The following is a 15,433-nucleotide window of genomic DNA, read 5'->3' on the forward strand; positions in this document are numbered from 1 at the left end:
ATGTCCTAGTCCTGGACTGAAATTTTAAGACCAGTCCTTCTCAAAGAATGTAAGCCACAAGTTTCATTCTCAAAGGAAAAAATGCCAGTAAATGAAAGACAAAGTGTTCAGATTTATTTGGAAATTCACAGTTTCTAATGGCACTACAGCTCTGTAGTTACATACTCTTGCTCCACAACATTGGATGCTGCACTCTGGTGGTATGAATTTTCTTCATCCAGGTTTGACATCCTTCTGAATTCACGTTCAAAACGTCTGGTTCATGTGCTCTGACTGGCTAATTGTGCAGATCAACTCTGAAAGTACATCACTTTAAAGTACTCATAAACTAACAAGAAAGCAGCAAAAAAACAGAGGCTTTAAATAAGTCACATTACATACAATACCTAGGAAAGGCATCAGATCTGTTAAAAAGGGTACCACTAAAAGTGCTCAATAAATTAACTTATTTTGTACAACGTGAACCTGTAACACCTGTCAAAAGGAATAACCTTTTGTTCCACTCACTCAGAACCACACTCAACAGCTCAGCAACCACACATCCTATAGTATCCAAGTACACAGTCACAGTCAAAATAAAAAACACTTGAGTATGAAATACCAGCCATACCAACACTGCACATTTGTTAGCCAATACAAAAGCAAACGTTGTGGAAACATCTGCTGTGAGCCAGCCCCAAGGCTCAGACTCCCAGGCTTGGCAACCTCAGCACACCCAGAGCAGGCTCTGAGAATGCACCCTCACATTCTTCAGCACAACAGCAGTGAGCATTCCTCATCCACCTCCTCCAGAGAGCTGCAGCAGGCCATTCAGGTGACAAATGCATTCCTCAGCCTCCATCACCAGCAGGAAATCCTCAAGAGCCACCGTCACTGATTCTGCACATCAGAGTAAGCTCCGATTGTGACTGAAGGTGCAAGTAAACACAATTGCCATCCCTGGTGAGAGATTTTCCTCAACAGAGTTTGCAAAACAAGAATCTAGTCAGGCAAGTCCATCTCTTGGTATTTTTACAGTATCCAGTCCACATTACTGAGTCCAGCTGAAGGCCAACATGTCCCTTTACAGCACTGTAGTGTTGCATCTTCAAAAAAAGCTAGAGAAATTACAAAATAAATCAAATGACAAACAATTGTATCTCCCCTCTTCCAGTGGCATTATAAATAGACAAAAGGCACATAAATATGGGAAGGTGCAAGAAATAGGAACAAAGCTAAAGGAAGAGGATTAGGCTTTTATCCCTATTCCACCCAACAAACTGGGTTTCAAAAAATTTCTGCCCCAGGAACTGTGAAAAAAAACCTTTATAAAATGAACCCTGCCCTCCCTCCCCCCCACGCTGTTCTCATAGGAAATTATCAGCCTTGTAAAGCTGCAGCTTATAGCCAAGATTGACACAATCCCATCTATTTAAAAAGGCAGAAACCAAATTTCTGAATACTTTCCAATGAGTCGAGCTCTTCGTCTCCCACTATCCTCCCCCAGGATACCACAGACTGTTCTCAAACGAACAAACACTCTCCTGTTTGAGAAGTTCAGCTAGGTTTAGATGTGTCCAGAGACTGTCGTGACACCGAGCGTTCCCACTGTGATATCTTTGTTTCCTTTGATTATGTCATGCAGGCTTGGCATCGACCCCGACTTAGTCTGTATTAGAGTTTTTATGAGCTTCCCTTGGTCTGAAACTTTCGACCTCCTCCTCTTGACAGCTCTCTTCTCAGTCTTTGTCTTTTGGGTCTGCCCGTTGCACAGGCTGGTGCAGGCTGAGATGCCACAGAAATAGGACTCGTCCGACTGCGACGACGTCTCGGAGCTCCCTTCCGAGGGAGGGCCCTTGTAGGAAGAGTGATACACCTCCCCAATGTTAGAGAAGTCCCTCTGGTTCGTGAAGGGCTTCCTTCCTTTGATCTCCCCGTTGGCTATTGGGTGCAGGGGCTCTGTTGTTGGCTTAATAGTCTCTGGTTTTTCACTTTTGTACTTGCAACGCTTTTTCTGAAACCACAAGTGAAAAAAAAATTGATGGTGAGCTTCTGGGAGGCAAGCAGAGCATGCAAGCCAAGCCTAGGAACCAGCAGGGAGAGCAGCTGAGACGTGCACCACCTGCCAGCACAAACACCTCAGCCCCAGTGTCACTGAGATGTTTTATGAAAATCCTTTCGTTAGGATTTTCTGCTGAGAAGCCTCAGAAAAGAAATGTAAACAATATCTGATGGCTGTGGAATGTGGTCTGGAGATGGTTTACCAACAGGTGCATCTATGATTGGTCTCATGTGAATTGTTTTTACTTAATGACCAATGACAGCCAGCTGTGAGCAGTCACGAGCTTTTGTTATCATTCTATTCTATTCTTGTCCAGCCTTCTGTCTGTATCATCTCTCTATTCTGTAGTATAGCATTTTTAATATAATATCATATCATATCATAAAATAATAAATCAGCCTTCTGAAACATGGAGCAAGGATTCTCATCTCTTCCCTTGTTGGGGTTGCCTGCAAATTCCACACCCCAGCAGCTCCCTCCCCACAGGGTGAGACTGTACCTTCTTCTCTGGGGAAAACTTCAGGGGCTCCACAATGTACAGATCCTCTGGATCCACTGCAAGAGAGAACAGACACTCAGCAGTGCTGACTCTGCCAGCTCTAGAGCAACACAGTCCCAACTAAACACAGCATGACAAAGTATCCCCCTGAGCAGGCACATTTCTCCCTCTCTCCCTAAGTTGAGGGAGGCACAACACAAGCACTGTAAGTAAAGTCAGCACAGAGAAATCCCCCTGTGCTGTTGTGGCAGCTGTCAGTGACACACACCTGAAAAGCCCTGGCCTCCTCACAGTTATGGCCATGGGAGAGGTGCAGAGAACATCCTTTGGGAGAAAGGAGCAGTCAGAGTGCTGCAGTCTAGGCAAACAAACTGCTCCCAGTGTAAGAGTGTGTCATGTGCAGCCTGACACACTCAGAACACCAACAAGGCAGATGTTCACACTGACCTGAGACCGGCGGGGAGAATTTGGGACAAGTGTTGTTTTGAAAAAAAAACAGTCTAGGCCTTAGCTAGTGTTCATGGCATCACACTGCCAACTCCAGAGTTTTAATGGAGTTTTATTCACACAACAAACCTGTGAGGCAAGTTTGCTGCACCCAAAGGGCTGTGTCAGCAGCATACTTGCTAGTTACTATCATCTGCAACACTTGCTTTTGCATGGCACTCATGGCCTAAGAAATCAAAAGTCAGCTGTCCCAAATCTACCATGAATACTGCAAAGATCAGATCATTCCTCATACCCAAGCCAAGATAAATGGTCTAAGTTTTCTTACTGAAGTTGCTAAATTTGAATCCTAAATACCTGCCAAGTTTCAAACATAGGCTATCAGGACTTCAGGAAAGTAGGACACTAAGACTTCCCACGTCTGGCATTTCCAAGAGAAAAAAAAAAAAAAAAAGCTGTTTTCTGCAAGCTTCACAGCTTTGCAGACCTGAGTGCCTGCACTGATTGCTCCTAACCCTAAAAAACCATCTGCAGAGCAGAAGAGATCTGTAGCAAAAACTGCATGTAAGGTTTTAGCATAATTCAGCACAGCTCTGTGAGTATCTGGTAACTTGTTCACAAACCACCTTCTGTTACAGAACACATACATGGACACACACACATTGTGCAGCACCAAGAGCAACAGCACAGACCAGATGTATGATATGAATAATACCTTCTTTACCAGCTAGCTGAAAAGACTGGGATCTGACCAGTGGAAGGGAAGTTCTTCTTTTCAAATTCATATCATCATAGGAGGAGAAACACCTAGGAAATTCCAGAAAGCTTTTTTTAACACATTTTTCTCAGTACATTTCTCATGAAAAGTCATTCCTGGCAGAAAGACAGAACTGTCTGTTGAGATGCCCAAAAAAGCCTGGCTATCAGTCACAGTCCTGTGTTTGCTACAAGTTATCAAGACATGTTTTTCAAGTACAGGAGCCCCAAAAATGCTCCTAGGAGAGTGTTATGATTGAGAGCCCCTTGCTATCAATCCTGAGTGTGCAGAAAGAAAACTCAGAATTAAAGCAGATGTGCCAGTACCAGCAGACTTAGGAAACATTAATGAAAGCTGCAAGAACAATTAAGTTTCAGATATAAATACGTTACCTTTTGGGGCTAGGGTAGTGATTGCTTTTGGGAATTTTTGAGAGGTAATCTTCACAGAACTGAGAAGGGCTCCTGCAGCGCTGCACAAAAAGCACCAAGCCCAGGATGAGGCAGAGAACCAGAGAAATCACCAGGTAGGTCTGGCGGTCAGAAACCTGCAGGGATTGGACACAACTGCTGAAGACACAATCCCATGACATTGCCATTCTTATGTTCTAAGCTCTAAAAGACAAAAGCTATGTTTCTCAACTCACTTTCACTAAACATCTGTTCATGTTTCAGTAATTTTTCAGAGGTTTGATGCAGTCTATTGGCTGTGCAGCATTTAGGAGTGAAGGCTGACAACAGGAAAAGATCCCCCTGCCTCCAATATCAGCACAACTACAGAAGCTGCCACCCCTTGCTAAGAGCATCCCAACCTCCCTGAAAGCAATACACTTCCCATAAGAAACCAGGCTCAGAAAGTAACTTCTCTGGTTCACAGCTGACATGGATGCAACACTATGGCAAACCTAAACTGACACTGCAGTACTTCACAAAATACCATTATCATCACTTGATTCAATGTGGTTTCATTGACCACAGCACCCAAACAGGAGCTCAGCCAGCCAGGCATCAAAGGAGGAGCCTCACCAAGTGTGTTAGCTCAAGGGAGGTCTTTGGCAATACCCACAAAATATAAAAGATCATGTTTATGGTACTGCTTGAAATGTCGGCGGGCAGAACATAAACATTGGAGAGAAAATGTTCCTAATATTGTTGCCAAGATTTCCCTAATCTCCAAAGATGACAATAGCCAGTAGGGAAAGGAGAAGGGTGCCTTTGCTCAGACTACAGTCACGGGGGCTAGGGGGGGGCTGCACTAACTATGACCAAGACAGCTCATGTTACTCTAATTTGCAGCTAGAAGTTTCAGATAGAGTAGGCTGAAAGCAACCCAGCAGACAATTTAAAACTCCATTTGAAGACTCTGGTCTCTGCAAATAGAGATGTGTTGATGCATCCATTTCCTCTGGACTGTGATTACCTCACGTTTCAGCTCTGCCACGGTGGCTGACAGATTGGAAGCCAGCTGGGTCATGTTGGTGAGCTGTGCTTGCAGCAGCTGGATGGCCTCTGTCTGACGCTGGTCCTGTGGAGAACAGAGTCATGGGCATGCTGTCAGTGGCCAGCTCCACTGTCACCTGCCCTCATGGCCATAGAATTAGTGTTCTGTCTGTCTGACACAGCAAGGCACTCAGCACAGCCTACCCAGCACTGTTTCCAACACAGTGCTCACATAACATCTTTGTTTGTCAACACTTCCTACCATCATGCCAAGTGCACCTCTTTAGAGACGCTTGTGCTGTCCTCACCATGGGCACAGGGAGCAGGCAGCTCCACACAGTCACTGTCAGGAGGCCACAGAACACACACACAGCTCCAGCCCAAGGCTGATGCACAGGACAGGAGCCCACACCAGCCAGGAATGGCTCCTTCCCAGCTAACAGCTGCTGCCTGCAAGAGCCCTAACATGGCTCAATCCTATGAGAAATTAAGGAAGGTGAGCAGAACACCAGGGAGACTAACCTCACACTGACCAGCACTGATACTCTTGCAAAAAAAGCCCAAACCCAACCCAGAAAAGGCAACACATGAAAGCTGTCATTTTCTTCACTGTACATGCATGAATAAACTCCAGGCCTGGGGCTGCACTTCAGAAGCTTTCAGACAGTCTGGGATCAAGTCTGCTGTGCCATGTGCACAGATGCTTTAGTGAATGTTTAGCACAGCAGTTACTGCTCTATTTCACAGCTGCTCAGGAAAGCCAAGATGGCAGAGCAGGGAAAACTCACATTTTAAAGAATGAAGTTTTTGTTACATGCACAACATTTTTAAATGCAGATTTGGCCTAAGCCATTGCTGTACCCCTCTGCTTTTCCATAGCCTCAGTCTCTTCAGCAGCAGGGAAATTGTCTATCGATACTTTAAATCAGATATGGAAAATGAACCAAGTTAAAAAAATTGTTTTGAGTGCAGTTACAACCAAGAAACAAGGGTTGGAACTGACCTGGGTAACTTTTTCATTGACAAAGACATTGAAGAGTTGTAGCCATTACCAGCTGACAACTGATCTTGTCTTTAAGTACAAAATCAGAAAACAGAGCTGAAAGTGGCTTTATTCTGAAACAACTGAGAACATATCTAAAAATTTTATAATGGAGAAAAACAGGGAAGCATGGAATGGATGCTCTTAAAAGGCAGATATACAGCTCAGTTGAAAGAAGATTTCTGTACCTCTGTGTAACTCTTCATTAAAAGCAAGCCTTTCTAACTAGGAAAACACCTCAATACTCCAAACAAATCATACCTGCTCTTCTGCTATTCTTGAGGTGTTCTGAAGCTTTATTATTGTTTTATTGAAAGCCTTCTGCATTTCTTCCATTTGTTTTCGGTACCTAAAACAAAAGGTGTTTAAGGCTGAAATATTAGTGCACAAAACTCCTCAGCTTAGACTTGTCTTTAAGTCTAAAACATGATTATGCCAGTAAAAACGTTCTCTTTGCCCAAAGAGCTTTATTTAAACATCAAGTGGTACCTGCTTTTAAGTTTCACAAATAAAACAGATGTCCCTTTTGTTTTGTTTTTCTTCCCCCAAGGTTATGGTCCAATCTATTTCAACACCTTCAAGCTCAGTGCCAATTTACTGAATTCACTCTGCATAATAATTATAACTGTGAGCCCCTTCCTTGGAACCAATTCTGAAATGGGTGTATCTCCCCACTCTCCTGTAGCTAAGGAACACCACAGATAAACACTAATGCACAGAGACATCCTTCACAGGAAACTCTTGGGTCCCTCTCCACAGCCACTTATTCAACCAGAGTTACTACAGATAACAGGGTAGTTTAAGTGGAAACAATTTAATAAAAAAGGCATTGTAGGTGTGTGCCATTCAGTTCAACAGTAACAGAAGGATGTGCCCTTTTGTAGACAGAATTATGGACAGGATTAGTGCCTACATCCTGACAACACTATATTCTTTTAAAAATCCACAGCAATACTCCTCAAAATAAAACAAACAGGATTTTATCTGAAACACAAAGAGGGAAGAAGCCCTGATTCACACAGGGTAACTCCAACAGCCACCTAGGCCTGGGTCCTTTCCTCAGCTTTCCATAAAGCTTTAAGCTGTGATTTACTACTGTATTGCACTAGGTGGTTTCTTCAGTTATTGTTTTGCACTGAGTGGTGGTGTTATTTTGCATTGAATAGTTCACACGGTTTGTTCCACACACACCCCTCTCCCCTAAGCCCCAGTGGAGGTGATCTTGTCCTGGGTCAGTCCCTCCCATCACCTCTATCCCATTGGCTGTGGTCCCTCTCCTCTGCCCCTCTTCCCCTGGGTTTAAAATCTCCTGGGATGAGACCCTGCAGTCTCTTTGGTCTCTTTCCTCCCAGGGACTCAGCCTTGCCCAGGTGGCTCCTATCCAGGACTAAAGTGGGGCTCTGGTCCTGAGAGGAAAGAGCTCCTTGAGTCTTTTACTTTTGTCCTGGTAAGGCTGTGAGGGGCCAAGGATCCAAAGCTGGCTGGATCAGACCTGAACAGCCCCGAGAGGTCAGGCCTTACAATGTACCCCCTGCCCAGGCCCCCCTGTACCTCACAGCCTGGACATTCAGCCCTTACAATGTATCCCCTGCTCAACTCCCCTGTGCCTCACAGCCCTTACAATGTACCCCCTGCCCAGGCTCCCCTGTACCTCACAGCCTGTACCCCTCTCAGCCCTTACAATGTACCCCCTGCCCAAGCCCCCCTGTACCTCACAGCCTGGACTCCTCCCAGCCCTGCTCAGCCTCACCTCTGACTGAGCTCCTCCAGGTAGCGGCTGCTGAGGGACATGTTGACCTCCAGGGCCTTGATGCGGTTGTTGAGGCGCATGAAGACGGATTCCTTCTGGTTGGATCCATGAACCAGGTTCCCATTGGTGTAGCCCAGCTCTGTGGAGTTCTGCAGCTCAGCATAGAAATCTGTGGCTGTTCTCTGGGGCCCCCCTGAGACAGGGAGTGCCAGCAGAGCTTCCTCCGCCGCCTGTTCCTCCTCCTTTGTCTCGGCAGGCACGGCAGGCTCAGCAGGAGGCACAGCAGGTTTCTGCACTTCTGGAGTGCTCCCCTTCCCTTCCACAGCATCACTGGCTACCACATCCACTGTGCTTTCAGGCTGCACAAGAGTCTCTGTGGGCTTTGGAATCACTGGGGTAGCAACAGGCTCTCTTGTGCTCACCTCCTTTACCTCAGTGGCCACAGTGGGCTCGGGGCTTTCTTCTACAGCTGAGCTCTCAGCCTTTTCCATTTCAGTGCTGAGCTCTGGGACATCCAGCTGGGGAGTCACCCTTGGTGCTACCTGGCCTGAGTCTTCTTTTGGAGGCTCCAGCACCGTATCTGTTGTGGGGGATGGCTTTGCTTCAGAAGTAACTTCTAGCAGGAGGGACTGAGAGACAGTTTGAGGATGGCTTGGCTCCAGCTCAATGGACTCTGTGGTCTCATTGCTGATCTCCTCATGGACTGCACTGAAGTCAACTGCAACAGCAGACCCAGGGGGTTTCTCAGCTTTGCTGTCCACTTGCTCAGGCAGAGGCTCCTGTGCTGCTGTGTGGGCAGACTCAGCCAGAGCTGGCTGTGGCTGCTGCACATCCACAGGGTGAGGAGGCCTCTCCTCCCCTCCAGTTTCACTGCGCTGCCGATGCACGGCTGCTGCAACCGAGCACCACTTCAGCAGGTACTCGGAGAAGGTGGAGATGCAGCACACTGCTGCCATGTCACTGCAGTGCTTCTCTGTCTCCAGCTCAAACCATGCTGCTGCCTCCTCCTCCTGCTCATCACTGGACAGCAAAGTTACTGTGGACTGGCTGCTATCTTCTTCATACTCCTGCACTAGCTGAACAATTGGGCTTTCTTTAGTCAAATCCACTATTATTTGCTCTTTCTCTATCTGTGGAATATCTGTAGTAACAAGTCTACAACAGAGTTAAAAAGACAAGGTGTTAGTTAATTCAACAGTTTTACATCTCTGCTCTATAAGACTGTGAAAATAGTCTTTTAGAAAATTAGCAAGGCTTAGTCCAGTGACCAAAAGCCAGTTTTGAGACAGAAATTCTGCAAGGTAATATTTTCTCTGGTGATTTTCAGTCCCAATAGGCAAAGAAATTATTTCAAACCCTGCCTCTTAAACAGCAAGCCTTCTCAATTAGATATTGCCCCTTCCCTCACCCCTGAAAAAAGTCACCAGTTCAAATCCTCTTTTTTACACAGCAAGCATCTTACTCTGCTGATGCAATCCTCAAATGCAAGAATCACAACATTCCCACTGACCTTCCTGAGCCTCACAGCAAGAGTGATAGAAAATTGTAAAGCCACTAAATACAGCACAAGTCATGTCTTAATATTTAAGAGGCAGGGTCTTGGCCTTAAGCAGCCTAATTATCAGCAATGTAATTACTGAAAAACAACAGACTCTATACAGAACTTCTCATCTCAAGCTCACTCTGTACATCTGCATACAGGTTTCATTATGGGAAGTCTACCAAACTATAAGCTTCCAAATCAGAAGTTTATACAAACCAGAAGTTTATAGCAACACATTTTACATTCCTAATTAGTCTCCCTTGCAGGAGACCACAAAACCTGGACCAATATGAAACCAGTTTCTGTGTCAAAACTAAACACACCATAATGGAAATAGCTATAATAGACAGCAACAAAACCACTAAATGTCTCTGATTAGTGCCATTACCATGGTACAGATTTACCAAGTACTTGCTTTTCCCCTTGTTTAAGTCTGCATGCCATACCTGAGCATGCTACCACCAAGGATTGCAGACTGGCCCATGTTTGTCTCTGCTGGAAGCACATTACAAACACCCCTAGAGCAGTCACTTACTCTGGTGAAGGAACAGGTGTTGGTTCAGGCAGTCTTGGTGCAGCTGTTGAAGTTGCAGGGGTGGCAGTGACATTTTCAGACACACTTTTGTTCCCAGCTGCAGGAAGGAGGAAAATGTGAACATGGAAACTCCAGAACCATCTTTGTTTTCAACAAATTCTGAGGTCTGGGTTTATTATTGGTGGTTTTGTTTTTTATGATTATCTGTGCTACCAAATTAACTGCAGATGTCACCCCAAGTTATCTGAATGAAATGCTACTGACAGTTTTTGAGTATGATGTTGTAGACAGTCTCAAAATACTTCAGAGAAAGAAGCAGCAAGTTAGGACAGCTCCAGCTGGGTAACACTGAGTAAAGATCTCTAAATAAAGCTGAACAAGCACGTGTTATCTTTGTATTTTTGTGTTTTCTTCTCAGCAAATTCAGCATCTTTGCTCCACTTTTCAGTCACTAGGTTCTATGACACTTATCAGATGTGTCACAAAAGGTGAACAAAGTCATTTAAACCATCAGAGAACATCCAACTCCCCACCAAAAAAAAAAAAACTAATAACAAACAAACCCCCAAACTTTACAAAGAAATGCAAACTTTCCATAATGCTTTTCATCTAAAAAACTACAGTACCTTCAGCTTCAGATGACTCTTCAGTTTTGGCTCCAAGCATATTGGCAGCAATGTTCACCATGCTCAGAATAGCATCTAAAAGAGACAACAACTCCTCAACAAGGGCACTCTCAGAGGGCCCAGAGATCAGCAGCACCAAGGAATTTGCTATTTTACAATACTTGCTTGAAATTAATCACAGTGTAAGGACATAATATCTGGTCATTCTATTACACTGGAGGCAGCTGTTTCTTTTTAAGGTAAATGTCTAAGTCAGAAACCTGTATTTGAAAACCTGCACCATAACACCCACAGATCTGGCTTACACATCTATTTATTTTAAGGAGCTGTTAAGTAGGACAGTTCCTCTCCCCTCTGAATTCACAGAAGTAAATTCCAAGAGGTCCTACTCTACATCAGCACGGGAATTAAATACAGCTCCTCTTTGGTCTTGATATTGACAACAAACATAATGGCCAGGTTTATTTAGAAGCTGAGGATCAGGTAAAGAGCACTACACTGTAAACACACAGGAGTTGGCTTGATTTTGCCCATTTCTCCCCCACCCACCAACACATGGCAGTGGCACATGGCCAAGGTCCTCATGTTAGAGAGGCATTTTAGCAGCAATGACAAATTCCTTGGGCTCCATGAAGTTGTTTTCAAAACTTTGGTTCTGCCTTTCCTCCAGAAAAGGAAGCTGCAGAAGCTGCTGCCAGAAGCTGCATTCCTAATTTATGTTAATTTATCTTGGTTTGTATAATGAGAAAAGTCACAACAGTCAAAAGATGCTGAACTTCAGCTGTGGATGGCTTCTTACAAAAATGAGAAAATGAGGGAGAACACAGAGTTTGTACAGAAGCTTTAAAATGTGAGGAAATGGCAGGAGAGAGACCAAGACTGCAGAATGCTTCTTAAGAGATTAAATGTCTGAGAACCCCCACCTCCTCCTCTTTCTCACTCTCCACTTAAGATGCAAAAAGGAAACCTGTCCCATTTGTCTACATGCATCAAAAAAAGCCCCACTAAAAAACAATACCCACAAACTCTACTCCTTCCAAAAGAGGAGCACTGACCACCCTGACAGAGAGGAAACTCTCAGTAACAAAACCCACCAGCCAGAACTAAATACTGGGCACTGCAACATTTCAGTGCATTAGAGAGCCAGCTGAGCACCATCAGCAACAGGTGTTTCAAATCTTTTAATCTTAGCTTTGGTAGTCTGAAAAATTAAATGGAAAGTCACTGCCTTTTTCAGACAGTGAATATAAACTTGTAATACTGCTCTTGCAGACAGATCATGTGAATATGCATCACCAAGATAGCTTGAAGATAAAAGTTTAGAAGTCACAAAGAAGAGATAAGCAGTGTCAGGGAAGAATTTACTGCTTTATCTCATCTGTGAGAGGCACACATGTAGAAATAAACTGCCTTTTCCACTATCTATTAGCCTTTTGAAACTCTTCTAAGCTGTGAATATTCCTAGCCATTATTCTCAGGAGAAAACCATGTTCTAGGAAAAAACATGAAAGATTTCTGTGGCTCTGATCCACTGGAGGATGAAAGCAAAGGCTGACTCCAAACAGCATTACCTGAGTGCAGATCTACACTGGAATAACAAACCTGCATTAGCTGGGACAGAAGGAAGAGTGGTACAGTGCAAGAGCTCCTTAGGAAATGGTGTGAGGAGGTGAAACCATCAGGAATAATTCAGCAATGAAGACTACCATTAAAACTGAATATTCCAGGATTTTCAGGCAAACTAAGCCTACACATGGAGGTTTTCCAATGGGAAAAGTGAGAGGAGACAGTCAAGAACCTTTAGTTCTCTCAAAAAAATACACAGCCCTTATGAAGAAAATGAATTACAGTATTTACATAAAGCCTCCTCAGAAATTGTAGTATTCTCCATCCTTCTCTGCCCCTAAAGTTGTGCAAAGTAAATCTTTATATTGTCTCCTGTAGGTTAAGCATTTTAATTAAACACAGATTTCCAACTTCCTAATAATTACAGTTCTACAACACTTTAGCACTGGCCATTTACAGCCCTATGCAACTTTTACATGATCTTCAGTATTCAGAATCCTTAAGCACAAAAAAGTTTACACAAAATAGATATCCGTATAAATTGAAAATTCATTTTTACAACACTAAGAACAACCCCCCAACTCCAAATTTTTAATGATTCCTATGAAACTAAAGAAGAATCACAAATTGCTTCAGCAGAATAGAAAAGCTGTAGATGTTGCACAACAAAATGTCATTCCACTTTTAATTAGCACATCTTGTTTTAAGCACAGGAATAACTTTTTCTAATAAATCATACTCACTTGTAGCAGAACCAAGAAGATTTTTGGAAGATTTTTCTTCCCCTGTGTTATAATCCAACAGATAATCTATGTATAAAGAAGAACAATTCGTGACTATTAGAATTTCATCTGTCATGGGCAAAGAATATGAACCTCAAGATTTAACATGTCATTCAATGATGTCAACTTGACAGTGTGGAAATACAACTACAGAAAGCTTGAGGTCAGATATAATGAACTGAAATGGACACTAAGAATAGAACTTTCCATGTAAGCTGCTTTATTTTAGTAATCCTTTCCTACTGTCAGCACATGAAGAAATTGTCTATTCTGCCAAGTGAAACAGAGACTCATTACTATAATTTTAAAGCAACCCTCTACGTAGCTACATTTAAACATATTGTTTAAAACTTCAAAGGATTGTTGGAAAAGCCCAGAAATGCTGAAACACTGTCAACAAGTAAATTCAAGGGTCAAATCTTTCATCATATGCAGGAAGTGATGAGCCACCAACAGCACAAGAGCTGTCTGAATGGCTAAAAATGCACAGAATATTTGCTTACCATAATCTTCATCAAACAGTTCTTGTCTTTCAGACTGATACTGAGAATCAGCTATTTCTTCATACTCTTCAACCATGCTAGTACCAAATACTCTATGATCAAAGTTTGAAAATAAAAACTTAGTATTAGGAATCCTGTGACATAATTTATAGGCAGTACTACCTTTATGTAACAAGTAAAGGAGATACAGCAGTTGGAGTCATTTAAGCAAGATCAAGCAGCAGGGATGTTTATTTCCTCTAAGTTCTATCTACAAGGAACCTAAACAAGATCCTGTTTCCCATTCTAATTCCAAAGAGTCTTTTCTTCCTTTTAAACTCACACCTAGACTTCTTTGTCTTTGGCTGTCGATGAGTTCTTACACCTCCTCTTCAGTTTCACCTTTGACTTGCTCTAGGAATATCTGTTCAGAACTACTCCCTTTGCATACCACATTCTCTTTGACCTCTTCTGCCAAAATTAAATCAATTCAATCCAATGTAAAGCAACCTTGTGGATTGAAAATATGGTTTGACTTCTAATACCAGAGACCTCCCAGGTTCAAAACCTGTTTTTTAGCAGTACAGAGGCTGATGGTTCTCTGAATTAAAAATCCACAGATTTTTTTACTCAGCTATTGCAAACATTACTGACTGCAGGCACTGTGGTGCCAAACAACCCAGCAGCTTCCAGAAAGCACTCACCACACCTGCTCTTTTTAGCTCACCACTTGTTCCCTGTTTTGCTTGGTCAGTTTTGAAATGCTCATGTCCTGCTCTAAAGCTGCTCAAGGCTCCTGTTTCCTCCTCCCCTCCTCCTGCAAATATAAACTATTCCTGACATACCAGAGAAGCAAATAAAGAGATTCAAAGCTCCTTTACACAGACATGAAAGACACTACACAGCAGGCAGGTCAGGCAACTTCTTCAATCCATAATGCCTACAAGTAACTGCAACTGAAAATTGGAATTGTTGCCCAACTATTCTAAAAGCAGACTAATCTTCACTGCAAGGAGGTAGAAAGACTAAGCAAAACACAAAGTATTACCTTATAAGACTTAAAGGACAAAAATGTTCTGATCCAAAGTGTGATATCAACTCCACCTAAAGAATAAAAGGTACTTAAAATAAAACTCCGAAGACCCACAGAGCCAAAAGTTCAGTTAAACATAAACACTCAATCTTGAAATTGCAAGTTTTGTTCACTCCAGGGAGTTGCAGATTGCCCAGAGCAGAAAAGGCCAGATTTATTCTTGCCATGCATTAAAGAGCTGAGCCGCAGCAGAGAACACCCCCAGCCCCATGCATCCATCACTCCACAAGAAGAGTTGCTAACCTTTATGTACTTGATGAACATCTGAAGCGAGAGAGAGGAAAGGAGAAAAAACAAAAAACAAAAAGTAGATGTCAGTACAAAGGCTGAACACATGCCACAGGCAACTACAGAGTCCTGCTGGGTTTAATTCAGTACTATAAATGCCTAAGAGGACAAGCTGGGAAGGATTAAGGTGTAACACAACTTCATCTGCCTTGGGTAGCAAGATTTCATTTAGCCCTTGTACCTTGCAGATTGAAGGTAACATGCAACAAGTGTTTTATTAGGCAATTGAAGTTATTCCATTTTTCAGGGCAGCATGACTGCAGATAGAATACTGAAGTGTGTTAAATGTACTAAGTGTATTTTCTCCCCTTAAAGAACACAGACTACAGAAAGTGACTCAAAAGGAAAAACAAACCCACATAGCATGCACTCTGTATGTACTGCTGCTGCTTCAACTCACTGTAAAATACTTCCACTTACAAAGCACAACTGCAACAAACAGAGCAGCTGATGACAGACCTAGAGCTTCAGACATCTGTGTATCTCTAGTGCAACCTTGACTACACACTGGTATTTATTTAACCTGAATTAATTTGCAAGCAT

The 15,433-nt window shown here is 43.1% G+C and overlaps 1 protein-coding gene across 5 annotated transcripts in view; it reads right to left on the reverse strand.

The window, feature by feature from the left end:
- Nucleotides 1-92: 92 nt before the first annotated feature.
- Nucleotides 93-15,433, reverse strand: part of SUCO (SUN domain containing ossification factor) — a 39,864-nt gene continuing 24,523 nt past the window's right edge. For 3 of the 5 annotated variants that reach the window (XM_054637916.2, XM_054637910.2, XM_054637912.2), the window contains 13 exons: nucleotides 14,846-14,866; nucleotides 14,558-14,613; nucleotides 13,531-13,622; nucleotides 12,989-13,054; nucleotides 10,680-10,754; nucleotides 10,054-10,150; nucleotides 7,976-9,130; nucleotides 6,487-6,574; nucleotides 5,164-5,268; nucleotides 4,137-4,291; nucleotides 3,703-3,794; nucleotides 2,541-2,596; nucleotides 93-1,993 (listed from right to left, as the gene is read on the reverse strand). In XM_054637916.2, coding sequence (XP_054493891.2) covers nucleotides 1,547-1,993; nucleotides 2,541-2,596; nucleotides 3,703-3,794; nucleotides 4,137-4,291; nucleotides 5,164-5,268; nucleotides 6,487-6,574; nucleotides 7,976-9,130; nucleotides 10,054-10,150; nucleotides 10,680-10,754; nucleotides 12,989-13,054; nucleotides 13,531-13,622; nucleotides 14,558-14,613; nucleotides 14,846-14,866 — 2,505 coding nt within the window. In that variant the 3' untranslated portion in view covers nucleotides 93-1,546. The remainder of the gene's footprint in view (nucleotides 1,994-2,540; nucleotides 2,597-3,702; nucleotides 3,795-4,136; nucleotides 4,292-5,163; nucleotides 5,269-6,486; nucleotides 6,575-7,975; nucleotides 9,131-10,053; nucleotides 10,151-10,679; nucleotides 10,755-12,988; nucleotides 13,055-13,530; nucleotides 13,623-14,557; nucleotides 14,614-14,845; nucleotides 14,867-15,433) is intronic. The other 2 variants (XM_077181926.1, XM_054637911.2) reach the window with 2 other exon arrangements.

Source organism: Agelaius phoeniceus, chromosome 8 (genome assembly GCF_051311805.1).
Source record: "Agelaius phoeniceus isolate bAgePho1 chromosome 8, bAgePho1.hap1, whole genome shotgun sequence".
In the NCBI taxonomy this organism is placed as follows: Eukaryota; Metazoa; Chordata; class Aves; order Passeriformes; family Icteridae; genus Agelaius; species Agelaius phoeniceus.